Source organism: Cyclopterus lumpus, chromosome 4, assembly GCF_009769545.1.
Source record: "Cyclopterus lumpus isolate fCycLum1 chromosome 4, fCycLum1.pri, whole genome shotgun sequence".
Lineage (NCBI taxonomy): Eukaryota > Metazoa > Chordata > Actinopteri > Perciformes > Cyclopteridae > Cyclopterus > Cyclopterus lumpus.
The window spans coordinates 24,663,816-24,689,692 of NC_046969.1; the positions used below are offsets into that span (position 1 = coordinate 24,663,816).

General features: G+C 46.1%; 1 protein-coding gene and 1 long non-coding RNA gene across 2 annotated transcripts; one reads left to right on the forward strand and one right to left on the reverse strand.

Moving 5' to 3' along the window:
- Positions 1 to 523: 523 nt before the first annotated feature.
- Positions 524 to 25,481, reverse strand: LOC117730194 (capping protein, Arp2/3 and myosin-I linker protein 3-like). Its single transcript, XM_034531777.1, is given in 47 exon segments — positions 524 to 1,275; positions 1,528 to 1,635; positions 1,810 to 1,881; positions 2,696 to 2,822; positions 3,042 to 3,148; positions 3,236 to 3,439; positions 3,605 to 4,046; positions 4,522 to 4,720; positions 5,264 to 5,437; positions 6,810 to 6,889; positions 8,891 to 9,078; positions 9,384 to 9,450; positions 10,538 to 10,657; positions 10,741 to 10,828; positions 10,923 to 11,098; positions 11,203 to 11,316; positions 11,712 to 11,759; positions 11,761 to 11,844; positions 11,979 to 11,993; positions 11,996 to 12,079; positions 12,518 to 12,611; positions 12,922 to 12,956; positions 12,958 to 12,981; positions 12,983 to 12,992; positions 13,116 to 13,288; positions 13,955 to 14,009; positions 14,126 to 14,222; positions 14,342 to 14,423; positions 15,429 to 15,498; positions 15,585 to 15,689; positions 15,985 to 16,061; positions 16,144 to 16,221; positions 16,635 to 16,744; positions 18,214 to 18,300; positions 18,387 to 18,398; positions 18,401 to 18,436; positions 18,439 to 18,479; positions 18,630 to 18,718; positions 18,911 to 18,986; positions 19,065 to 19,138; positions 19,267 to 19,337; positions 19,584 to 19,678; positions 19,774 to 19,895; positions 20,386 to 20,445; positions 20,536 to 20,586; positions 22,735 to 22,829; positions 25,381 to 25,481. Coding segments are annotated over 47 exon segments (4,515 nt in total). The 5' UTR covers positions 25,439 to 25,481; the 3' UTR covers positions 524 to 1,234.
- On the forward strand, positions 19,535 to 25,667 carry LOC117730195. The gene is made up of 3 exons (XR_004609421.1): positions 19,535 to 19,622; positions 20,459 to 20,578; positions 25,588 to 25,667. It is a non-coding gene; the product is annotated as an uncharacterized LOC117730195 (long non-coding RNA).
- The last annotated feature ends 210 nt before the right edge of the window (positions 25,668 to 25,877 follow it).

Sequence of the window (25,877 nt, forward strand, 5' to 3'; positions counted from 1 at the left end):
ATATGTTATATATATATATATATATATATATATACATCTTTTTTCATTTAAAATGTTGCCGACATTTCCTCCATTAGCATCTGTCTCTTGGTCCTTTATTCCAATGTGTTCATTTTACACGAAATACTTATAACTTATCTTGCAATTTTCAATAATACCCTTAAATTATTAGAGTATACAGGCCTCGTGGTACATTTAATATTACTAACCTTAACTCTTACGGCTACTGAAGTGACTTTCCTCATCACCTATTATACAATAGAGCTTCCAGCTCCCATTTTTCTTTAATATAAGCGTCATCTCCTAATTCATCTTTAATTGTTAACATTTTATGAAACAATACATTTAATGTGATGTGGTTCATCTAAATGCACAGTGGAAAGCACATCCGGTTTGAGCTAACGCAACCTAACACAAGCTAACGTAACCTAACGCAAGGTACTGCAAGCTAACGGTAACAGCCACAGCAGGAGTCACGGTAGTTTTCCTTTAGTGTTTTATTCATACAGCGAGGGTGCTCATACATAATATTTATTTTTCTCTATAAAATATATTACCTTTCAGTTCCTGAAAGCAAAACTAGATATAAATCATCAAGTTTCACCTGATAAGAAGCAACTCAAGTGTCAAACAAAGGCAAATCGACTGTAGTCGGCAGTCAGAAATGCCATCGCAGATTTTAGGAAATCACATTCTAATAAAGAATAAACAATAAACATGTATATTTTTTTTCCTGTCTAGCAAAAGCCACGATGCTCCGACACTCGGCACTGAAAAGACAATGGTCATCTGGGTTTTCCTAGAGTAGCAAATACTGTTGAGAATACTGGAGCCACAGAGAGAGTTTTTCATGGGAAAGCAAAGACAGTTCCGTGTGAAGAGGCAGGAACGAGACACCGGAGGGTGAGCCGCGATGTTTAGAAGCCCGTTTGTACGAGTTTCTACAGGTTGTTTCACTGCAGGAGAAGCTCATAAAAAACACGCTTCAGAACATCGGTACTGGCCCTTTAAGGAAAGTGAGCGTTTCAACAGAAGCGGGTGATTAATGCTTTATGAAGTCTGTCTGACGTCGTCCTTCTTCTTCTTCTTCTTCTTCTTCTTCTTCTTCTTCTTCTTCTGCTTCTTCTTCTTCTTCTTCTTCTCCTCCTTCGTGCCCTCGTTGAAATGAAATGCTCCTCAGTTGTCATGACGACGCTTCGGCCGAAACAGCGTCGGAGGGGAATACATTTTTTCATCACAACAGCTCGCTGTGACCGGAGGCCGAGTCGAGGCTGTCTATAAAACAGGAGAGGACAGGAAACTGATAAAAAAACAATACATAAATAAATATATATATATATATTTATACAGTATATACACACATATATCCGTGGTTAATCAATACAAGTATCAGATCACAACGTGTAGAATTTTGGAGGAAAGAATAGTTATATTACCACTCACACTTAGTAACATCTGCCACACACACACACACACACACACACACACATATATACATATATATAAATAAAAAACAGAGACGTGTACCAGACAAGTCCAGTGACTTATTTCTGTTTTGGGGTAGTCTAGGTTTTTTCACGGGGGGTTTGCGATTTGGGGGCTTCTCAACGTTATTAGGGCTTTCCCTGTCAGTGCCTGAGTTCAGTGAGGACAAAAAAACACACACACAAAAAACACAAATCAACAGTTAGATACAGACGCTTTGCACACAGATGAACGTAGATACATGAATTCCCAACATGAATATAAACGCCGCGGAGGTTAGTTGATAATTGTGTTTACTGCGATGGGAGAAAAGACCAGTTGCACCTGCGTCGCAAGACACGGCCTTTCTGTTCCTCTGTGGTTTCACCGGAGCCGGAGGTCGAAGTCCTTCCTCACCTGAACAGGTGTGAAACACAAATGGGTTTGCATGTGATGAGGAACACGGGTGTTAGGTATTGTCAAGATATTTAAACTTCTGAAAAGTGAAGCCAATGCCAGTTTAAGCATCTTAACCTGCATTCTCTCTAATGTCCACCAGGGGGGCGTCTCCTCTGGTTGTATAGAAGTCTATGCTTCATGTGTTAAAGCTGCATTCCCTCTCCTGACCACCAGGGGGCGACTCCTCTGGTTGTATAGAAGTCTATGCTTGATGTGTTAAAGCTGCATTCTCTCTCCTGACCACCAGGGGGCACCTCCTCTGGTTGTATAGAAGTCTATGCTTAATGTGTTAAAGCTGCATTCCCTCTCCTGACCACCAGGGGGCGACTCCTCTGGTTATATAGTAGTCTATGCTTCATGTGTTAAAGCTGCATTCCCTCTCCTGACCACCAGGGGGCGACTCCTCTGGTTGTATAGAAGTCTATGCTTCATGTGTTAACGCTGCATTCTCTCTCCTGACCACCAGGGGGGCGACTCCTCTGGTTGTATAGAAGTCTATGCTTCATGTGTTAAAGCTGCATTCTCTCTCCTGACCACCAGGGGGGCGACTCCTCTGGTTGTATAGAAGTCTATATAAATGACTCTACTTCTCTTGATGTAAACATGAGTTTATGGTCTCAATCTCTACTTTCAAGTCTTCTTCAATACAGCACAATGTTCATTTAGCAAACTATAAATGTATTTATAAAATCAGAGCAATAAAATAAGAGCAAAAGAAGCACACCATTATACTGTGGTATCATGTGAACGTGTTTCTAATAAATAGAGTTACCTTGACTTGCTGCTCTGTCCGGGAATCCGTGCACGGGCTTGTGAACCGGAGGCGGCGCCGGAGGAGGAGGCAAGCTCCTCTCATTGGCTGATTCTTTTGGAAAAATCGCATACGAGGACGTCTTTGGCTGTTTTTGTGTGGACCACGAACAAATCAAAAAAACAATTATTGCAACCGGCATATTTGCTCTAGATTTACAGTAATCGCACAAAGCAGTACATCAATATACAGTATATTGATGTGTATATATATATATATATATATATATATATATATATATATATATATATATATATAATTTTTTACACGGAACAAACCGAACCATGCATGGCTATTAAATGCACACCTTTTCTGGAATCGGAGGAGGATGACCCTCCGAGTCTCTTCTTTTTTCTCTCTCTTTCTTTTCCACCTTTCCGGGATCCTTCTCCACGTCTCCTTCCTCCTCCATACCTGCGAATCAAAAATAAGTCACTGCCACCCAGAGAAAGCTGAAACGTCCTCTCCAAAAAACATGGGGGGCGAGACTGTCAGGGGTACCTGGCAGAGCATCTGAGCTCTCGAGACGATGCCGCTGTCTCAGCCTGGACATGTTGGGTTTGCTGCTTTGCGGCGGGGGATCGGGTTTGGATGCACCGGGAGCAGCTCGTCCTCCTCCGCTGCTCCTCCATCCTTCCGTGAACCCTCCGCTGGCGTCGGGACACATTTGTCTGTCGCCCTGCGCGTCCTGCTGATGCCAGTCCGAAGCCGCCGTTGTCGAAGCCGCCGAAACCGCCGAAACCGCCGAAACCGCCGAAACCGCCGAAGCCGCCGAAGCCGCCGAAGCCGCCGAAGCCGCCGAAGCCGCCGAAGCCGCCGAAGCCGCCGAAGCCGCCGAAGCCGCCGAAGCCGCCGAAGCCGCCGAAGCCGCCTCTTCGCTCTTCAGGTGATCCGTCTCCTGCTTCGGCGAGGGCGTCCTGTCCGACGGGTACGGAGGCAGCGGCCTTTGAGCCAAAAGAAGCGCCTGCACTTGTCTCTCGGCCCTCCTGCCGGCTGGTCTGCCCTCAGTCAGCTGGTTGTCCGCCGGCGCGTCCGCCAGCCTGTGTTCCGACCACGACCGGTCTATCTGCCTGCCGCCCATCCACTGTCTCTCTATCTTCCTGTCGATCTGCCGCTGGGTGTGCCTGTCGACGGTCCACTGCCGGTCCAGGTGTCGGCTCTCGGTCCAGTGCCGGTCCGGTTGCCTCTCCGTGGTCCTGGCCTCCAGCCACGGCTTGTCCGGATGCGGCGCCTCCGCGGTCCTCTGCTTGTTGTCCGCCCAGAACCTGTCCGATTCTGACGGGTGTTCGAACACGGCATCCGCTTCGGGTTTCTGAGGAAAAACACAACAAGAAGAGGTCAAAGGAGAAGATCGCACCCCCGGGGGGAGTAAACTTCTAGCAACGGTGGATGCTTGTTGCCTAAACATACACAAGTATTACTTTCTACTGCCTCAATCCAACTTGTTGCCTAAACATATTAAAGTACTTTTGTTGCCTAAACCTAACCAAATACTTTTGTAGCTTTTTTCGTTAGACCTTAAATTCACGACGTTAACCAACTTTCAAACTCTTTCAAACTCTTTCAAACAGTTTCAAACAGTTTCAAACAGTTTCAAATTCTTTCAAACTCTTTCAAACTGTTTCAAACAGTTTCAAACAGTTTCAAACTCTTTCAAACTCTTTCAAATTCTTTCAAACAGTTTCAAACTCTTTCAAACTCTTTCAAACTGTCCTCCAGGAGAAAACTTGTGTCCCTTGAAACATAAATCAGTTATTTATGGTTCTTATGGCTCACAGTGTCTTTACCTCTCTGGGAGAATAAAAGGGGTGTTTGCTTCCTGCCGCGCCCGAGAGAGGAACGCCCGGCACCGGCGGCGGACTCAACACCAGAGTGTTTTTCCCCGGGTGGTCGTTCATTTTCCCATCGGCCACTTCGCCGGGGGATCCGGCTCTGGCAGCGGACCTCGGAGGCTGCAGGAGCGTGTACACGTTCTCCGTGGCGGTCCTGAAAGAGACACCGAAGATGTCACGGACGCACGATCTCTCCACAGATTAAAACAGTTAAGGAGATCTGGGAGCGATATTTATCGCGGTGTTTATGAAGTTCAGAGCTGCACCAGTAGCGTGCAGTAGAATATGGAAAGAAAGTGTATTGTATTGTTATGTAACGCAGGTGTTTTCAAAGCCTGACACCCAAACCGGCACCATTTAAAAGCACACCGAATTAGCCATTATCAGATTATCGTTGCAGTGTTGCCATGGATACAAAGCCAGCTATCAGCGGGGTGCTTTGATACTGAAGAAAACTTAAACGTGGCGACTTCTCAGGCAAGTTCTGAAGTTAAAAGGAGCTTATTTTTTTTTCCTCTGTGATTTCTAAGCGGAATTTATGCAACTGGGAGTCACGATGAGATCGGAGATAACGATATCCTAAAAAATATGTGTATCACGTCTCCACATTCGAGACTCAACTGATTCATACACATCGTTTGAACAGAATCGCGTGGGCTTTAAATGAGTGTGGCGTCGTGTTTGTGCACGCACGAACCCTGAGGTTGCCGTAGCGACAAAGTGACACCCGTCTCCGTAAACCTCGGCCTCAGACTCCGGCCCCTGATTGGACAGCGTCTGGTTGCGGTTCCTACGGAAACCGAAGATGGCCAGCATGTTCCTCCTCTTCTTCCTCCTCAGCGAGTGGGCTTTGTGCAGAGAGGAGAGCTGGCTGAAAGAGGGGAGAGAGGGTTAAAAAAAAAAAAAGGCCGGTCATCCCTGTTGGGATGTCGGGCAGCTTGAGTGTTGCTAGGCAACAAAATATATATATATATAATATTATGAATGCAATCATATTTAAAAAGGTGCTTGACCCGATGACATGCAAGTGTACAAAAAAGAGGAGAGCCATTATCATAATAAGCCCTGTTCCTGAATTCAGCCCCGCCAAAATAAAAGCTGCTGCATTCACACGTCAGAGGGCCTCACTGGCAGTTCTGCGTGTTTTAGCACATTAGTTTTTTCAATTTGCGTGATTGATGTATAGGAACAAACTTTTTGAAAAACTTTTCCTGTTCATTTCTAAAGCTGTCACATATTTAACTAAACTAAAAATAAACTCACACGCTCCTTTGATGTGTGTACAAAAAAACCACCTCTCCTTCCTGAATCTTACACCGCCCTTTGATCAACAACATGCAACCCATCCCCGCCAAGCTCCTGCTCCTCCAATCATCAAAGAGCGACTAAAATGATGTTGTGATGGAGCAGAGATGACGGACAGCAGATCGGATCGCCGAACCTCCACCGCCACTTCAAAGACGAGACAACGCGGCGGACAGAGGAACCACGACCTCCTCGAATTATAATAAACCTGAAACACCAGCCAATTAAAAGGAAGCCTCGCTGGAGGGGAAACTGAATCAGAACGCCAGCAGCGCTGTTGGATGATCGCGTTAATTAAAAAGCAGAAATTTAAATATTGTAATGTTTGCTCGTGTCACGTTTATTTATTTTTTAGCTTTTGGGGGGCAAACAGGGACATTTCTGGCTTTTTAAATGTTTTTATTTGGGGATCTTGGCTGTGTTAATGCATATGTCGTACATTTTGGCAAAGGGTTTGAGTTTTAAAAATGTATTTTCGGAAGTACAACCTCAGCTCCTATATTGTCGACAATAAACCGTGGAGCCGAAACACAGACGCTCAGACCCCGAAGGACAAAAAAATGTCCCCAAATTATGAATCATATCATATCAGGCTTTCAATCAAGAGCACTGGCTTCAAAATTGTAGTCTTTAATCTTTCCCATCAGATTGAGCCATTTCCTCATGCTTGTCCTGAGAGGAGAATAGATGCTATTGTTGTCTTGAAAAACCAAAAAACAGCTGCATTATTTCAACAAACTGGCATTTAAAGGGTTACAATTCTGTAAACGTATGAATATTTGGTAGTTATGATCAATATACAGTATTATTATAGGAGTTTGAGGAAGGGGACATTTCAATCAGAGCACGAGGGGTTAATGTAAATGTGATTGTTTTGTATAAATGTGATTAAATATTAATATATATTATTATAGAGATAATAGTAGAGTAAGTCTTACCTGTCCGGGAGCACTCGTTTAGTATAGAAGTCTGGGAGACCGTCATCGAGAGGACTTATTCCTCCATTTTCACTGCAATGCTGCACACACACACACACACACACACACACACACATATACACACACACACAGAAACTCTTTTTAATAGAGGTCAGTTTACGCACTGGGTTTCATTTGTAAATGTTCTGTATGCAATAAAACAAATGGATTACACTGGCTGAGTGAGATTGCGTAATGAAAAATGCAGCCGTCCACTTTGTGTATATCACCTCTGAAAAGACAGTTTCACTGCCAGCAGGCATCAACGTTAAGGACACGGATAGATGGGTGTGTTCCATATGGTAGATATTTAAAGAGATGGGTGGATAGAAGGATAGATAGATAGATAGATAGATAGATAGATAGATAGATAGATATATAGATAGATAGATAGATAGATAGATAGATAGATAGATAGATAGATAGATAGATAGATAGATAGATAGATAGATAGATAGATAGATAGATAGATAGATAGATAGATAGATAGATATGATAGATATGATGGATGTTTAAAGAGATGGATGGATAGATGGATAGATGGATAGATAGATAGATATTTAAAGAGATGGATGGATAGAAGGATAGATAGATATGATAGATATTTAAAGAGATAGATGGATAGATAGATAGATATGATAGATATTTAAAGAGATGGATGGATAGATGGATAGATAGATAGATAGATGGATGGATATATAGATAGATAGATAGATAGATAGATAGATAGATAGATAGATATATGGATAGATAGATATGATAGATATTTAAAGAGATGGATGGATAGATGGATAGATAGATAGATATTTAAAGAGATGGATGGATAGAAGGATAGATAGATATGATAGATATTTAAAGAGATGGATGGATAGATGGATAGATAGATAGATAGATGGATGGATAGATAGATAGATAGATGGATGGATAGATAGATAGATAGATAGATATGATAGATATTTAAAGAGATGGATGGATAGAAGGATAGATTGATAGATAGATAGATAGATAGATAGATAGATAGATAGATAGATAGATAGATAGATATGATAGATATTTAAAAAGATGGATGGATAGATAGATAGATAGATAGATATTTAAAGAGATGGATGGATAGAAGGATAGATTGATAGATAGATAGATATATAGATAGATAGATAGATAGATAGATAGATATTTAAAGAGATGGATGGATAGATAGATAGATATGATAGATATTTAAAGAGATGGATGGATAGATGGATAGATAGATAGATATTTAAAGAGATGGATGGATAGATAGATAGATATGATAGATATTTAAAGAGATGGATGGATATATAGATAGATAGATAGATAGATAGATAGATAGATAGATAGATATATGGATAGATAGATATGATAGATATTTAAAGAGATGGATGGATAGATAGATAGATATGATAGATATTTAAAGAGATGGATGGATAGATGGATAGATAGATAGATATTTAAAGAGATGGATGGATAGAAGGATAGATAGATATGATAGATATTTAAAGAGATGGATGGATAGATGGATAGATAGATAGATAGATGGATGGATAGATAGATAGATAGATAGATAGATAGATAGATAGATATGATAGATATTTAAAGAGATGGATGGATAGAAGGATAGATTGATAGATAGATAGATATATAGATAGATAGATAGATAGATAGATAGATAGATAGATAGATAGATAGATAGATAGATAGATAGATAGATATGATAGATATTTAAAAAGATGGATGGATAGATAGATAGATAGATAGATATTTAAAGAGATGGATGGATAGATAGATAGATAGATATGATAGATATTTAAAGAGATGGATGGATAGATGGATAGATAGATAGATAGATGGATGGATAGATAGATATGATAGATATTTAAAGAGATGGATGGATAGAAGGATAGATAGATAGATAGATAGATAGATAGATAGATAGAGAGATAGAGAGATAGATAGATAGATAGATATGTTCGATGGATGGATGGATAGATATGTGTTAAAAGGTGCCTTGCTCAAACCCGCCTTACCGACTCAGCCGGGACGTGGCCTCCTTTGTGCCTCCGCGGAGGCCTCGGCCGAACCCGCGTCACGTGATGGAGCGGCAGGCCCTGCGTCGGCAGCTCCGACAGGCCTTCCCAGGATGCCGAGCGGGACAGCGGCGAGGAGTACGACCGCACGGAGGGGGGCGGCGAGGAGCTGGAGTCGTCGCACAGGCCTGGAGGCGGGAGGGAAGACCACAGAGGCCGTGAGGGCCGATGACACTGAGAAGGAAGCTCAGTCGAGTGGGCGGAGCTACAGGGAGACGATCGTTTCCCACTTCGAAGTCGACGAATTACAAACAAGCGGCGACCGCTCTGAGATGACTCAGACTTGGCTCGGGTCGGATATAAACAGCCATTAACTTCCCAGATGGAGGGACGGGAGAGTGGAAATCAGAAAGAAAACCCCACTAATGGAGCCCTGAGAGAGACGCGATGGGGTCAGAGCGAAGAGGATAAGAGGAGATACAGCGGTACTCACTCAGCCGGGTGGAGACAGGTCGTATCCGTCTGGTTCTCGAGCTGCGCTTCTTAATGGCTATTGTGTCCTGGGAGGAAATAAAGAAAGGAGAGGAAGAAGAAAAACACATCCAGAGAGGCTGAGGGATGGCTTTAGAGTAAGACGCACAAGAAGAGACCAATGATCCGAGCTCTCCACCGGGCCGACGGTGCTTCTGGAGCAAACGATCGATGATGTAAATAACTTGATAACTCAGCCGAAGGGAACGGGATCAAACAGCCGAAACGGCTGCCGATGAAAGATAAAGTCCGTGGGAAAGATTTCATCATAGCGGCAGCTAGCTGGTTGATTTTAGGCCCCGCTAGTTGCATGACTCCTGGGACGGCAATAACAGTCCGTTGGTCCAACTTTGGTTCAATTTTCGTAGCAATTATTGAACGGATTGCTGTGATATTCTTAGTGCCCAGAGGACGAATGCCACCGACTTCTGTGATCCTTTTTTTAATCGAGCACCATCTTCAGGTCAAAATGTAAATTGGTCCAATACTACTTGCTATAATAATAAGGTACACCATAACATGGTGAACATTATACCTGCTACACGGCATGTTAGCATCCTGACTGAGCTGCTAGCATGGCTGTAGATTTGGTGCCCAACAAACAGCCCGTTATCACAAAAGCAAACGTTGCTCCAACAATCCCCAATCGCCCAATCACATGGCTAATCGGGACTGAAAGGCATTCGTGAAGGTGATTGGCTGGACGGGCAAAGATTGTGCCGGACCCCTCCCACCCTGGACACAACCGGCCCGTTTCTAGGCCCGGGACCCCGACTGACCTACTTGGCAGTAAAACCTTATTCTGATTCTGAATTGATGCCAGTCGAGGAATTATAGACCTTCGATCAATGAGACGCTCCTAAAGGCCAGAACACACAATGTAACTGACGATACGCCGCCAATCCAAGTATTGCTGAAACGTCTCCAGTGGAGTTTTAGGGCTTTTTCAAATATTGATCTTCAGTGCTCCTGTCAAGAAAATGCCAGAGCCCAGAGAAAAAACCATCATGTCATCTAAACGTTGCTGTAGTTTGATGAGAGAGTGTCAAGACACTGTACCGCCTGGGCTGCTTCGGGACTAATGTAAAGACGGATATCTGTTATGTTCACACTCACGATGCTGGTGCCGAGCTCCTCGTCCGTGACGTCCAGAGAGTCTCGGTGTCTGTTGAACCTCCAGCCCGTCCCGTCGTCACACGCCCCGTCCCAGCGCTTCAGGTGAGACACCTGCCGAGTCTGGAGACGGACAGCAGCGCTCTTCAGTGGTCACTTTGTCTCAACACACACACGATACCTTTAAACCAGAAGCGTGTATCTACCAGGGTCTTGTGGGTGGCGTAGAGCTCCTGCAGGATCTGGTCCACGATGGAGTTGGTGAGGTAGGAGACCACCGACAGCTTCACTTCCCTGCAGGCGATCGGGGGTTAGAAGAGGGGAAGAGGTCGGCAGGTTAAAGCTGAGAGGAGATGGATAACCTTCCTACTGCGTCACGCTCTCTTACTCTAAGGCTCGGTGGATGTCCTGCGCCGCTCGCTCCATCAGAGCCGTCCGGATGGCGGAGCGAGGGACGGACACGCGCTCGGAGACGGACGACAGCGACGGGCTCAACCTCTCCGCCGCGCAGGCCGACAGCGGGCAGAGCTCGCGGCACAGCGACACCATGGAGTCCACGATCACCTGCAACGGAGAGAGACCCCCGACGGTCAGTAAGCTCGAGTCGCCCCCCCCCCGCCCGGTGAACGCCGCGGCGTGGAAAGAGGGTTCGCCCGTTAGATCTGTACCTGAAGCTCTTTGTCCGCGGCTTTGGCGAGTTCCCCGGCCAGAGAGTCCAGCCGCTGGCGCACCGGGCCGTCCACGGAGAGCACGTGAGCCAGCTCGCACAGCGACGGGTACAGCTGGCACCAAGGGAGAAGAAAGAAGGAAAGGCATTCAAATCTACGTGTTAAAAGTAATGCAAAGTACACAATCCTCTCTGAAAAGCATATATAGAGCACATACAATAGTTCTTCAGCCTATTTAAATTATTTATTTTATTTGTATTTAATTATTTTGTATGCAATCTATTCATTATTATCCTGATTTTTTTTTCCTTGTACCTTTTCCATGTGCCTGAATATCATTTGTACCAAGACAGACTCAAAAATTGACAAAGAAAGTGACTGTATGAAAATACAGATTGTTATGTTGTTGAAAACTAAACAAAAAGTGAGTTCAAAAAAATTATAATTAAATTAAAAAAAAAAAAAAAGGCATTCTGAGCAACTTTAAAAAATAAATAAATAAATAATGCAAAGGGCTCACAGCGCGAGGAGTTCCTGGCCTCTTTCAGCACTGGTTTTAGCAGCTTGAATCTCCTCCAACTCGCCGGCGCCTCGTAACACACACACCTGCTGCTGGACGCGCACGCAGAGGCGCTCCATCACCTTGGAAACAGACAGGTGGAGGAGAGGGTGGGGGAGTGGGGGGGGGGGGGGGGGGGGGGGGTTTGGCGTTTACGAGCACAGTCACACATGAAACAATCACACGTGACATGCGGCCGCGGCCAGGTGAGCGCTACCTGCTCGGCGGGTGCTGCGTGACCAGGCCCTGGTGCAGCCGCAGAGCCTGCCTCTGAGAGAAGCGCTGCGTCTGGTTGTTCCTCACCAGGGAGCGCTGGATCTGTGGCGGCGGGCGGAGAGGCGGGGGGGGGGGGGGGGGAGTTAGTAGAGCAAAAAAGGAGACGGGGATGATGTAATTAAAGGGCAGGAAAACGAAATGCAGAGAGGAGGCGGCTGTTTTTTAAATGATTTATTTTATGTCATGGGCCCCGTTTTCCAAAATGCACCTTGACGGGTATTTCAATATTTTTCAACTTCCAACCTCATTTTCTCACGTGGTTGTGTCTAAGTGACTATTAGGGGGGGGGGGGGGGGGGGACAACAATCTTTGCAACTGCCTCCAAACCAATGTGTGACGTCGCTAATTGACGACGTTCTTATCAGTAACTGAAGCTGTTTTCATGAGAACGCGTCTCTGTAAACCAGCGTACGCAGTCAGAGGCTAGCTTAGCGGAGCATGCAGCTGCACTCAGGAGTGGGAGAGTTGGTAGAGGCCGACCTTGGTCAGCGCCTGCTCCGTCCTCTCCGGGGCGCCGCGGTACGCCTGGCTGATGTCACTTAAGGGCAGAGGCATGTACTGCAAGGTGAAGTTACTGAGAGAGAGAGAGGGAGAGAGAGAGGGGGAACAGGGCAAGGGGTCGGAGTGGGTTAAAGATTCATCCCAAACATCCCTCCTACGCCGCAACAGCGAGGACACTTTGATCTCTGCGTGTCATCCTCAGCCTCCAGAGAAGTCTGGAACAGTTCAGATAGCAAAGTGGAAAGCTGCAATCTGCTCAGCTCACGTTGCAAATGTAAACTAATAATATAATATTGCATGTCTATATATATATATATTTATATACGTATATTTATACGTATATATATATGCATATACATAACATATTTGTTTAATGCTCTTACTGTTCGAGTGCTCGGGCCACATCCAGAAACCCGGTCTGCGGAGGTGTTGTTGCGATCCCATGGTCACACTCCTGCAGGGCAAAACAAAAAGGAAAAAAAAGGGTGAGTTTGCATTGAACAAAAAAACCTCCATAAAGAGATCTCCCCCCCCCCCCCCCCCCCCACACACACACACACACCACACTCCCCCCCACCTGAGCGTGGTGTTGATCTGCAGGGCTTTGCTCAGCATCTTGGCCCCGATGTCGTCCATGTTGTTGCCGCTCAGGTCCACTTTCCTCAGGCAGGTGTTGCTGCCCAGAGTGTTGACCAGCACGGTGCCCCGGGAGCGCAGCCGCGAGTCGGCCAGGGACAGGGACTGCAGGGCCTGGGGGGTGAGGGGGAACCACGCATGAGTAAAGGGTATTTAGGAATACATTTTTTTTTTAAACAGAAGAGAGGAGGATGATAGTGCAGCGGTTAAAATGTGTGACTGCTCGCTGCACACGACTTAACACGCTGTCCGTATGAATTATTGACAATATGTGTGTGTAGTGATACGCACACTGAGCCCCGCAAGAGGCAGCAATAATTAATGACACAGTGACACGGAGAAACATAATGAAAATATGATGTGTCCAGGAACCCTTAAAGGGGACGTGAAAGACTCCACTTCTCTTCTCTCAGATACATTTGAGTACCCGGAGTGTCGGCCACACACACCGCGAAAGCCAATCAGACGGCTCCCCTTCCCATGTCACATGCGAGTGGAGAACGCGAGTTCTCAGGTCTACCTTACGGGAGGAGGTCTTAAAGAGACAGGCGCTAAAACGAGGGTGTATGTACCTATGAACCTGAAAATGTGCACGATGTGTCCCCTTTAAGTTGATCGTATTATCCTCTATATATACTGTATGTTTAATAAAAATGTTCTCCTTCCAAAAGGGACGCAGTGAAAAGAGAATCTGTGATTTTTTCTGCTTCTTTCGCAGCTGATCCATTTATTGTTTGTCCGACTGGTGAGTGAGGGAGGTTTCCAGGTGTGGTCACTCACACAGTCCTCCTCCTGCATGAGATGAACCAGCTTCTGCAGGACTTCATCCAGAACCCTGCGGACAGAAACACAGCGGCGAGGCCGCGGTGAGCGGACGGGAGTCACGAGCGTAGCCCGTGCGTGCGCGCGCCCATCGTGTTTCACGTGCACAGCGCGGCGTGTGTGGAGCACCTGCTTTTGATGTTGAAGTTCTTGCCCAGGTGGAGGTGTTTGAGGGACGGGTGTCTGGAGAGGGCCGGCAGCACAGTGAGCAAGTCTGCATCGAGACCTGTCAACACACACACACACACACACACACACACACACACACACAAAGGTCAATATGTCTTGATTCAGACCTCGCCGCCCTTGGAAACAGGGGTCAAGGTCACAGAGGGACCACCGTACCGTTGTCCGACATATCCAGAGTGCCGATGGAGGAAACTCTGGGGAGGAGCTCCTGGATCACAGCAGCTCCTGCAGCCCGAAGCTGGAGAGAGAGAGAGAGAGAGAGAGAGAGAGAGAGAGAGAGAGAGAGAGAGAGAGAGAGATGCTTTTACTTCAGTAAATTATACGTTGAGCTATTCTGGGATGTGATAATGTCCATTCATACATTTCAAAGACTGTAAATCGCACTTTGTAAAAACCTGTGAAAATACAAGATAAAGAAATCCAATGTTTTGAATGTTGTAGAGCAAATTGCACAAAAGGATATCAAGTGTGAGGGTTTTAGTAAAAAAAGCCGAGCCGATAGTTGTACGTGTGACTTGAACGTGTCTGTCAACGTGTGACTTCAGTGTCACGCACAGTGTGGGAACTTTGTGTTCCAGACACAGTTTTCTCTGCTTCGAGACCTTCACAGAGGACTTGCCCACACATTCATAAAATGTAGCTCCTCTTTGGCCTGTTTCAACCTTAAGAAATATTTCTCCCTCGTTTTTGTTGACCACAGACTGTCGATCAGAAATGGACGTCGTCACCGTGACGTCACCGTGACGTCACCGTGACGTCACGCGTTGGTTTGCGGACGGATGTTTTGAAGCCATCTTTGTTTTTTGCAACCACGAGAAGTAGAGTCAATTTTTATAGACTTCTATACAACCAGAGGAGTCGCCCCCTGGTGGTCAGTAGAGATAATGCAGCTTTGACACATGAAGCATAGACTTCTATACAACCAGAGGAGTCGCCCCCTGGTGGTCAGTGGAGAGAATGCAGCTTTAACACATGAAGCATATACTTCTATACAACCAGAGGAGTCGCCCCCTGGTGGTCAGTGGAGAGAATGCAGCTTTAACACATGAAGCATATACTTCTATACAACCAGAGGAGTCGCCCCCTGGTGGTCAGGAGAGAGAATGCAGCTTTAACACATGAAGCATAGACTTCTATACAACCAGAGGAGTCGCCCCCTTGTGGTCACATTGAAGCTTTTCCTTACATCTGCTGTTAGCTGCTGTTGGAGATGTGCATGGTTTACGTGGAGATGAACTCTTACCTCGCAGCCACTGATGTCCAGGTGAAGGTCATTGATGTGAGGGTTGGAGGTCAACCCTGATAGGAGAGCCCTGAGGAGACGGGAAAGGACAGATGAAGTGAGAGAGTTTGGACTCCGATTTCGGACGGAGAACGCGGGGAACGAGGCGGCGGCTACCTCAGAACGTCGGGCGGCAGCTTCATGGAGGCCAAACTGACGTAAGTGAGGCTGAAGGCCGAGCTGAAGAACTGGCGGAACAGCGGCAGCGTGTCCTTCACTCTCCTGTTGGACGAGCACAACAATAAACCAACCGGGAGATGAACGAATGAAGGAGGGGGGGGGGGGGGCTTCTGTTTCAATATGCATGAGTCTTATCTATGCACACATTGCATCGGTGACTCCCACAAAGCTCCGACGAAGCAAGAAGCAAGAGATGAAGATTATGAGCGAAGAACAAAAGAAGAAAAGAAAGAGGCCTTCGCGGTGAGAGAGAGAGAGAGAGAAAAAAAAGCACGATATAATTTCTCAGATTTGGATTTGCAGCTATTCTGTAGGTAATCTTTAAGATGTGACTAACCTGTGGGAGAAGGAATTTTTGGAAAGATTCAGAAAGGAAAGATCGGCGCAACACCCCCTCAGAAGAGCCCCGAATAGCTGCATGAGACACAGGAAACGGTTCATCTGAGCGTCGCTCAGAGAGAGAGACGCTTCTGTATTTTACACATTCGATACTCACCGAGTCCACCGAGCAATCTGTGCCCGACAGATCCAGATGGACCAGGCAGTTGGGCTGAGACAGGAACAGATAGAAGTTCTGAGAGGAGGAGGAGGAGGAGGAGGAGGAGGAGGAGGACAACAAGAAGAACAAAGAAGAAAGAAGAAGGAGAAGGAGAACAAGAACAAGGGAGAAGAAGAAGAAGAGAAGAGGTAAGAAAGAAGAAGAAGAAGGAGAAGAAGGAGAAGAAGGAGAAGGAAGAAGAAGAAAAGAAAGAAGAAGAAGGAGAAGGAGAAGGAGAAGAAGGAAGAAGAAGAAGAAGAAGAAGAGAATGAAGAAGAAGGAAGAAGAGAATAAGAGAAGAAGAAGAAGAAGGAAGAAGAAGAAGAAGAAGAAGGAGAAGAAGAAGAAGAAGGAGGAGAAGAGAAGAAGAAGAAGAAACATTTATTTAGATGGAAAGGTTGCGTATAAAGTAGTTTCATGTTTTTCCTCGGGTGGTTGTGCTTCCTGACCGAGGCGTCCTCCCCCGAGAGGACCCCGGGGTTCTTGCTCAGGTCCAGGTGCAGGAGGGAGTTGGAGTACTCGTCGCTGGAGCACAGAGCCTGAGAGAGAGACACCACTCCTGAGATGAAAGGAGAGAGAGGGAGAGAGGGAGAGAGAGAGAGAGATGGAGGAGGTTGCATTGTTAAAACACTCTCCACACGTTGGGCCTCTACATAAACCATGCACATCTCCAGCAGCAGCAGCAGCTATCAGCAGATGTAAGGGAAAGCTTCAATGTGATATTTAAGTTCTCCACTGGGAACCCGGTGAGATGAGGTGGTCTTAGGAGCCGTGCTGCCTGCAGGGCATCGCGAGACATCACAAGTCAATATGGAGCCTGAGCATGAAGCAAAGCTCCTCGGGGAAGAGAACCCTCTGGAGCTTTGGAGGCTTCACGCTCCCTAAACAATAATCCAACCTGAGCCCAGGGATCAATCTGCAGATCGGTAAAGAAATCTATTCGGTCTAAAATCTAACGACCACCTGATTTTGGTGAATTTAACCCTTTAAAGTCCTGCCCCTGAAATGCTTATTGTGACTAAAATGACTCTACTTCTGGTTGTATAGAAGTCTATGCTTCATGTGTTAAAGCTGCATTCTCTCTCCTGACCACCAGGGGGCGACTCCTCTGGTTGTATAGAAGTCTATGCTTCATGTGTTAAAGCTGCATTCTCTCTCCTGACCACCAGGGGGCGACTCCTCTGGTTGTATAGAAGTCTATGCTTCATATGTTAAAGCTGCATTCTCTCTCCTGGCCACCAGGGGGCGACTCCTCTGGTTGTATAGAAGTCTATGCTTCATGTGTTAAAGCTGCATTCTCTCTCCTGACCACCAGGGGGCGACTCCTCTGGTTGTATAGAAGTCTATGCTTCATGTGTTAAAGCTGCATTCTCTCTCCTGACCACCAGGGGGCGACTCCTCTGGTTGTATAGAAGTCTATGCTTCATATGTTAAAGCTGCATTCTCTCTCCTGGCCACCAGGGGGCGACTCCTCTGGTTGTATAGAAGTCTATGCTTCATGTGTTAAAGCTGCATTCTCTCTCCTGACCACCAGAGGGCGACTCCTCTGGTTGTATAGAAGTCTATGCTTCATGTGTTAAAGCTGCATTCTCTCTACTGACCACCAGGGGGCGACTCCTCTGGTTGTATAGAAGTCTATGCTTCATGTGTTAAAACATGCATTCTCTCTCCTGACCACCAGGGGGCGACTCCTCTGGTTGTATAGAAGTCTATGCTTCATGTGTTAAAGCTGCATTCTCTCTCCTGACCACCAGGGGGCGACTCCTCTGGTTGTATAGAAGTCTATGCTTCATGTGTTAAAGCTGCATTCTCTCTCCTGACCACCAGGGGGCATAATATTGTAAAACCTTCTGTCTGCTTCTCTCTGAAATCGCTGTTTTTCGTTTGCCATAAATTAGGTAAAATGTATGCGTGTGCAGTTAGTGACAGTGTGGGCTCCGGGGCAACGTTGCTCCGACAGCTAGAGACAAGGCAGGGAAAAATAAACAATATATATATAGAATATAGAATAGAGGGAGGAGCCCAAACCTTTGGATGTGAGGGAGGTCTTCGAGAGGTTGAGGAGACGAAGTCCCTTGCTGAGGCGACACATCTGCTGGATTAAGTTGGACACACCTGCAGCGCACACACAAGAGGTGCCAGAAGTTAAAGAAGTCCAACTCAATCAGTCTGAACTGAGAGCCGCCGACGCGTCGCCGTACCCTGGTTGTCCATGAGTTGTGGGCCAGGTTGAGCGAGTGGATGACGGACGCGGGTTCTCCGAAAGGGCAGCCGACATCTTCTGTGGGAAGTCCCTGTGAAGTGGGTCCGTGGGTTATTACGGACGAACAATAAGGGAGTGATTTAGCGTTGCCCTCTCCCTGGATGGATTTTTAACCGAAAAAGTTCGAGAAGCTCGTCCGATCGTCGAGAAGAAGATCGAATGTGTGAAAAATTAAACTCACGATTTTAACCCGGCGTTCTCCAGAGTGATCTCCTCCAGGCTGGAGGATTTGCTGATCGTGTGCAGGACCTGCTCCGTGACCTCTGACCCCTGGTAAGAAAAGAAAAAAGGAAAGATTCACGAGCGTGGGCAGTCTGCCGATCGGAGACACTACCGCCTGCGTCCACAGGGGGCGCCAGAATCAACACAAAAGGAAAGTTTCCTCGTCGTAGCCTTAAAAGAACTTTTCAAGAGTTTGTACTGGGAGAAAAAAGACGTCTCTTTTCCAGAACTCCTACTCACTATCCGCAGGTCTTTGCAGTACAGTTTAGTGAACCAGGTGTTGTACGCCATCGACGCGACAATCACGGCCAGATCCCTGGAAGAGAGGAAGTCGAGGTCAACGAGGCGCCGCCGCGCGCGCGATGACACGCGAGCGCGCTCTCCGTCCTCTCACCTGCTCTCCAGGTGGCTGAAGTCCAGCAGGTTGAACTCTCGGCTGTCCTGGGAGTGGTAGATGGTGTCCACGTCCTGCGGGAGCATCATTCATTACCCATGAGCCCTGTTAAGCCCCCCCCCCCCCCCCCCCCCGCCTTCAATGTTGTGCACAGCGCCGAATACGTAAAACACTCAAAAGCACTCAGTCCCACAGCTCTTACCCACTGCACTTCCTCCTTGCAGCTGATGCCATTGTAGTCGCACAGAGCGGCGTACGTCTCCGAGAAGCCTCCTATGAGAGGAGGAGGGGGGGGGGGGGGGGGGCACACACAAAGTGAGATGAACAGCTGCTTCCTGCCGCGACAACAAGAGTAAAAAAATGGCAGGAAAAACATGCACGGAAACATTTGTCTGTGATATGAATTTATTATTTTACACGACGGGAGCATTTTTCAAGGAACATCTGGGCGCGAGCCAACTCCCCCCCCCCCCCCCCCCCCCCCAAAACTCCCATATTAGCCGGCGATGTGTGTCTTACCACAGGCCCGCTGGGTCTCCACCGACGTCTCCGAGCTGGGTGAGTACTTCCTGCTGCCCTCAGAGAGGTCGCTGTCTGAGTGACAGATGGAAGGGCTGCGAACACAAGGACTCGTTCATCTTCGGGTCATTAAAAAACAAAAAAGGAAAACAAGAAAACAAGAAAACTAAACAAAAGAGTGACAACTTACGCAAAAATGGAGTTGTTGAATATTCGAGACAAGGCGAAATTAATATGGCCGACCACATGATTGAGGTGTTCGCGGGACTCGAACCTCAGCGAGTAGCCGGACTTGTCGGTGTCGATGATCACCTGGACAGAAGAATAGAGCTGTAGATATACTAATATGTAATATCTTAAAATAAAGTGCTGTGTTTGTTTCGTTACACCATTAATAACTAGAAGAGTAAAAAAACTGGATTATTCCTTCAACTCTCTATTTCAGAATAAAGTGATACGAAAATAAAAGGCTAAATTAGTTACTTTCAGGGAACCAACTTTCTGATTATTTTATAGATTAAACGTCTTTAATCCGAGGTGATTAAAATTCAGTTTGCTTTGATATCAAATTATAGAAATTTAGGAGGCTTAAAAACAGGATTTTCTGCCATATTTTTTAAACGATTAATCTATCGAATCGCCCCCGAAAATGTGAGATTAAAGATCGCACAGACGACTTTGATCTCACATAAAAAGTGAGAGTCAGAAGATCTTCCGTCAACAACAGAAGAGAGCAAGTCATTAAAAGAGCGTGGACAGTTTTCCGATGAATGATTATTATTAACGTAAACCGCCGTCTCACCTGGTGCTCGGGGTGGGAGTTCAACGCTCGAATCTCCAGGAAGTTGAAGGTGGTTTCTATCTGTTTGTTCCAGAAACAGTCAGACAAGAAGTTAATATTTCACGACCGGAGGAAGAGCTTCATGTTGCAGCTGCAGACGGTAACAAGCACCTTGGAGGGAATCTTTGGCGCCAGGAAGTAGAGCCGCCATGTGGTGAGGACCTAAACAACAAATAAAGAGAGAAAAATAGTCCCGGGTGTTTCCATGGTAATGATGAGCACTTTCCATATTCATGCATCGATCCGGCTAAAAGCGTTCCGGGGGTGGGGTGTGTGTGTGTGTGTGTGTGGGTGTGTGTGTGTGTGTGGTGTGTGTGGGGGGGGTGGGGGTCGTTTCCCAGATTCTCGATGTAAATATCACAATTGAAAAAGTTTCCTGCAGGTTTTTCATGCGTCGCCAATGCTAATTTTCTTTCGCTACGCTAACCGGGCGCTAATTTGGTAAATTCCTGCGGTTCTGAAGTGCGAGATCTTTTTTCTTTCTTTCTTTCTTTCTTTCTTTCTTTCTTTCTTTCTTTCTTTCTTTCTTTCTTTCTATAAGCGCAATGCAAAGTCGACGTGAGGTTTTAGCGTTTTCTGCGGCCGCTCGTTCATGAAAACATTTGCGTTGTGCGGTTGTTGCATGAATCGGGTTCAGCTCCTGATTCCAGTTCATATGCATCAATTTCCATTTTCTTTGGGGGGGCGGAGTCTGTAGCAAGCCAAGGTAAGTGTCTCTCTCTGTCAAGGCAAACAAAGAGCAGTGGTGGCTGCTCTCCACCTTGACACTCCCCTCTGCTCTGCTTCCTGCTCCGTCGCTCTCAATCATTTACTCAATCCTCGGATAAAACGCCCCCCCCCCCCCGGACAAAGCCCCCCCCCTCCTTCATGTGCTTCTCCTCCAATGAAAAGCGGTAATAACATTACAGCTCTCCCACTTCACTGGGAGGTTGTTGTTTTTTTCCAGGAGAGATCAGCTCGATATGGGGGGGTCTGTCAGAGGCCTCGTACACCCAAGTTGATTAAGAAGACCAGAATGCATTGCACGGAGGTTACGAGGGAGGCGGGGTTAGGGGTTGGTAGTTAAGAGCATATGGAGGCAGTTTAGAGCCTCCGATTAACCTGAGCTGCATGTCTTTGGACTGAGGGAGGAAGCCGGAGAACCCGGAGGGAACCCAGAGGGAACCCAGAGGGAACCCACGCTGATTGTAACCTTTCCAAAATAAACACAAAAGCGAAGGTGTGCTTTCGTGTGTCCAGTGAGGGAAACAAAAGGGGACCAGGAAGAAATCAGGATGAATTCATGAAACCACGACAGATCTCAACATTAAAGAAGCTCTGACCTAAAAAGAACTTAAAACGTTTAAGCGTGGGAGCGCGGCTCGTCTGCAGGAGAGGCAGCGGAGTCTTTTAACCCTCTGAACCCCCAAAAAAAGCCCCGCCGGCGGGATTGAGAAGCAAGTTCTCTTTTAAACAGTCGCCAAAAGAACTACAGCGTTTATCACAGCCAGAAGGGGAAGAAAAAAAAACGTTAGAAAACGGAGCCAAAACTAATGATATTTCATCAAAAAAACATTTTTATTCTCCCTGTCTCAATTAAAATCCCCCCCCCCCCAGTAAACCTCTCGCTTTAACCAGATCCTGTAAAAAAACCAGTAAATTCTGAGGAAGCCGTGATTGATTCCTCTGAGACGGACACACAGCGGAGTAAAGATGTAAATAGTTCAATGAGTAAAGCACGTAGAGCTTTATGATGTATTGGCAAGGTCTCTGTGTAACTCTGCACAAAAGACATTTGTTCTCTCTACTTCTCGTCACGATTGTTCTGTATATATTATATATTATATATATATATTGCAAAATGTCACGGGACGCCCCAAAACTGCTCTGGGGTCAGAGGTTAAACTGTGTAAAAAGCTGCACTCAAGTCGTTGCAGCCGGCCTGAAAAATTACATCAGATCACGTGGTTTAGCCGCATTTAAAGGAGCACTCGATCAATACAAGCTGTGTGTGTGTGTGTGTGTGTGTGTGTGTGTGTGTGTGTGTGTGTGTGTGTGTGTGTGTGTGTGTATGTGTGTGTGTTGCAGCACGAGCATCCGTGCAGGGTCCGGTCTAAGTTCTGGTCCATAATAGAGGAGCTGATTGCCCCAGATTTCTTACCCAGATAGCTGGCGGAGCTTCACTCACATCCAGACTTCACATCTCTGTCCCACATTCTTTGATGAAAGCACCCCAGAATCAAAGGCTGCGCCCCCCACACACACACACACACACACACACACACACACACACAACACACCCCACACCCCCACCTTAAGAGAGAAACTCACCAGTATCCTGTCCTCCGTCTTGCCACTCTTGGCGTCGAGCTTGATCCCGTGGATGAACTTGATGGAGGATTTGTCGACGATCTTTCGGATGCTTTCTGTGGACGGAGAAGAAAAGAAAAGAAAAGAAGAGAAAAGAAAAGAACACAACGTCGAAAGTTCGTCCATCTTTTTTTACGACTTTCGGCCACGGACGTTTTTTTTGAAGCCTCGAGTTCGACGTCCTGGCCGTCGCCATGTTGGATTCTTTTTGCAACCAGGGAACAGGAAAGGGAACACATTTGGGGACCGAGGAGGAGTGACGTAGGGACCTGTCAATCACAAGGTAGCCCCGCCCCCTAAAGCACACCCTGCTCTATGGTCTGATTGGCTCTTTTCGAAGGAGATCAAATCAAACCGACGCCCTGAATCACTTTGACCTTCCAGATGATAAATCACCCTGAGGATTTTATACAAGTTACAAAAGAGAGATTCAATGTGCACGTGAGAGCGAAGCCCAACAAGAGGCTGACATTTACAAAGTAGAAACGCTCTGCACCGACATCAACACGCGATATGCTTCAGTGTCATTTTTCGCAACAGAGCATCAGCGTTTATGGTGCACTGAGAACTGTTCCTGTCGAGCATTGATGATGCTGTGTGAACTAACCCCTCTGCATAAAGCTTCAAAATATATAGTTTTATTAATAAATGTGTATAAATGAGTCTCTGAATGCTGTGTGAACAAACCCCTCTGCATAAAGCTTCATAATATATAGTTTTTATTAATAAATAAATGAGTCTCTGAATGCTGTGTGAACTAACCCCTCTGCACAAAGCTTCATAATATATAGTTTTATTAATAAATGTGTATAAAAGAGTCTCTGAATGCTGTGTGAACTAACCCCTCTGCATAAAGCTTCATAATATATAGTTTTTATTAATAAATGTGTATAAATGAGTCTCTGAATGCTGTGTGAACTAACCCCTCTACATAAAGCTTCATAATATATAGTTTTTATTAATAAATGTGTATAAATGAGTCTCTGAATGCTGTGTGAACTAACCCCTCTGCATAAAGCTTCATAATATATAGTTTTTATTAATAAATGTGTATAAATGAGTCTCTGAATGCTGTGTGAACAAACCCCTCTACATAAAGCTTCATAATATATAGTTTTTATTAATAAATGTGTATAAATGAGTCTCTGAATGCTGTGTGAACTAACCCCTCTACATAAAGCTTCATAATATATAGTTTTTATTAATAAATGTGTATAAAAGAGTCTCTGAATGCTGTGTGAACTAACCCCTCTACATAAAGCTTCATAATATATAGTTTTTATTAATAAATGTGTATAAATGAGTCTCTGAATGCTGTGTGAACTAACCCCTCTGCATAAAGCTTCATAATATATAGTTTTTATTAATAAATGTGTATAAAGAGTCTCTGAATGCTGTGTGAACTAACCCCTCTGCATAAAGCTTCATAATATATAGTTTTTATTAATAAATGTGTATAAATGAGTCTCTGAATGCTGTGTGAACTAACCCCTCTGCATAAAGCTTCATAATATATAGTTTTTATTAATAAATGTGTATAAATGAGTCTCTGAATGCTGTGTGAACTAACCCCTCTACATAAAGCTTCATAATATATAGTTGTATTAATAAATGTGTATAAAAGAGTCTCTGAATGCTGTGTGAACTAACCCCTCTACATAAAGCTTCATAACATATATGAACACACACACACACACACACCTGTCAGTCAGGGCAGCAGGAGGCCACCTCAGTGACTGGATGAGGAGGCGGGGACTCCTCTGGATTAATCATCACAGTGTGGCTAATTGAGCCATTAGGAGCAATCAACGCAGCGGCAGAGCGCGAGCATGTGTTGGGGAGCGCGTGCGTTCACTCCCAGGCTGCTCTGTGACTTTGTTGCCGTTTGAGAAAATATATATTTACAACAACAACAACAACAACAAAAAGGACATATTTGCGCTCTCTGTCGAGGGGTTTGTCCACAGCTCGTGCGCGCGCGTGTTGGCGAGATGCACAGCGAACATGTGGCGCTCTCTATTTCACTTTGGCGCGCGCACACGCACGCACGCAACCACTATGGCGCTCCAGCTGGCTATGGGCTGCAGGATCAACACGGATTAAAAACCGGGTTCAGGTCTAGGGAGGAGAATCGTGCCCGGAAACGGGTTTTAAGGAAAAAAAAGAAGAGAACAACACGCACGCGCTCAGCATCATGTCTCCACAACGCCCCTTTTCCCTCTGTGGCCTAAAGCTTCTCCTATACCTGATCCTCCCCGAAGAGGCACATTTACAGACAGTAAAAAAGGTATATAAAAAGGTATATATATAGATATATAGATATATAATTCTCCGTGCACATCAACGGATTCACATGCACGCCGAGGAGGACAAAGCCGAGCCCGGAGAGCCTCGGGGACGAGACCGGGGGGAAAGGTGTCGCTCAGGACCCCCGCGCCGTCCAATGCGTCGGTTCGGTCGCCGGTCCGGATGAAAAGCCTGGACGCGGACGCACCGGGGAGGGATGAGGGGGGTACGGGGGTACGGGGGGTCTGGGGGAGGGGAGGGGGGGGGGGGTCTAACCCGCAACACGGAGCAAAAGAAACAAAACGGTCTGTCTTTACCCACCTGTGATGTCTTTGCTCGCACCCACGAAACCAGAGGCAGTGATCTCCTTAGAAGCCATGTCTGATCCTCTCTCCTATCGCCACCCCTCCTCCTCTCCTCCCCACGCTCTCTCTCTCTTTCTCTCTCCCTCTCTCTCTCTCTCTCTCTCTCTCTCCCTCTCTCTCTCTCTCTCTCTCTCTCTCTCTCTCTCTCTCTCTCTCTCCCCAGCAGCGCATCCGACTGCCCGACGCGCTTCCTGGAAGAAGCCCTCTGGACCGCGATGAGGATGATGGGCGGCTGGATGAGGGAGCGACGGGAGGGCGGAGGGGGTGATGACGAGGAGAGGGCGGGGCTCACGGAGGCATAATGAGGCAGCTGGATAGTTTACCTGGGGGGGGGGGGACATTTACAGGAAATGCACTGTGGTTTAATCATCTTCAATACTAAAATTATATTGCACACTTATATCTCAAAAGGGGTGTTTGGCTGCAAGCAGCAACTAGAGTGATTATATTATA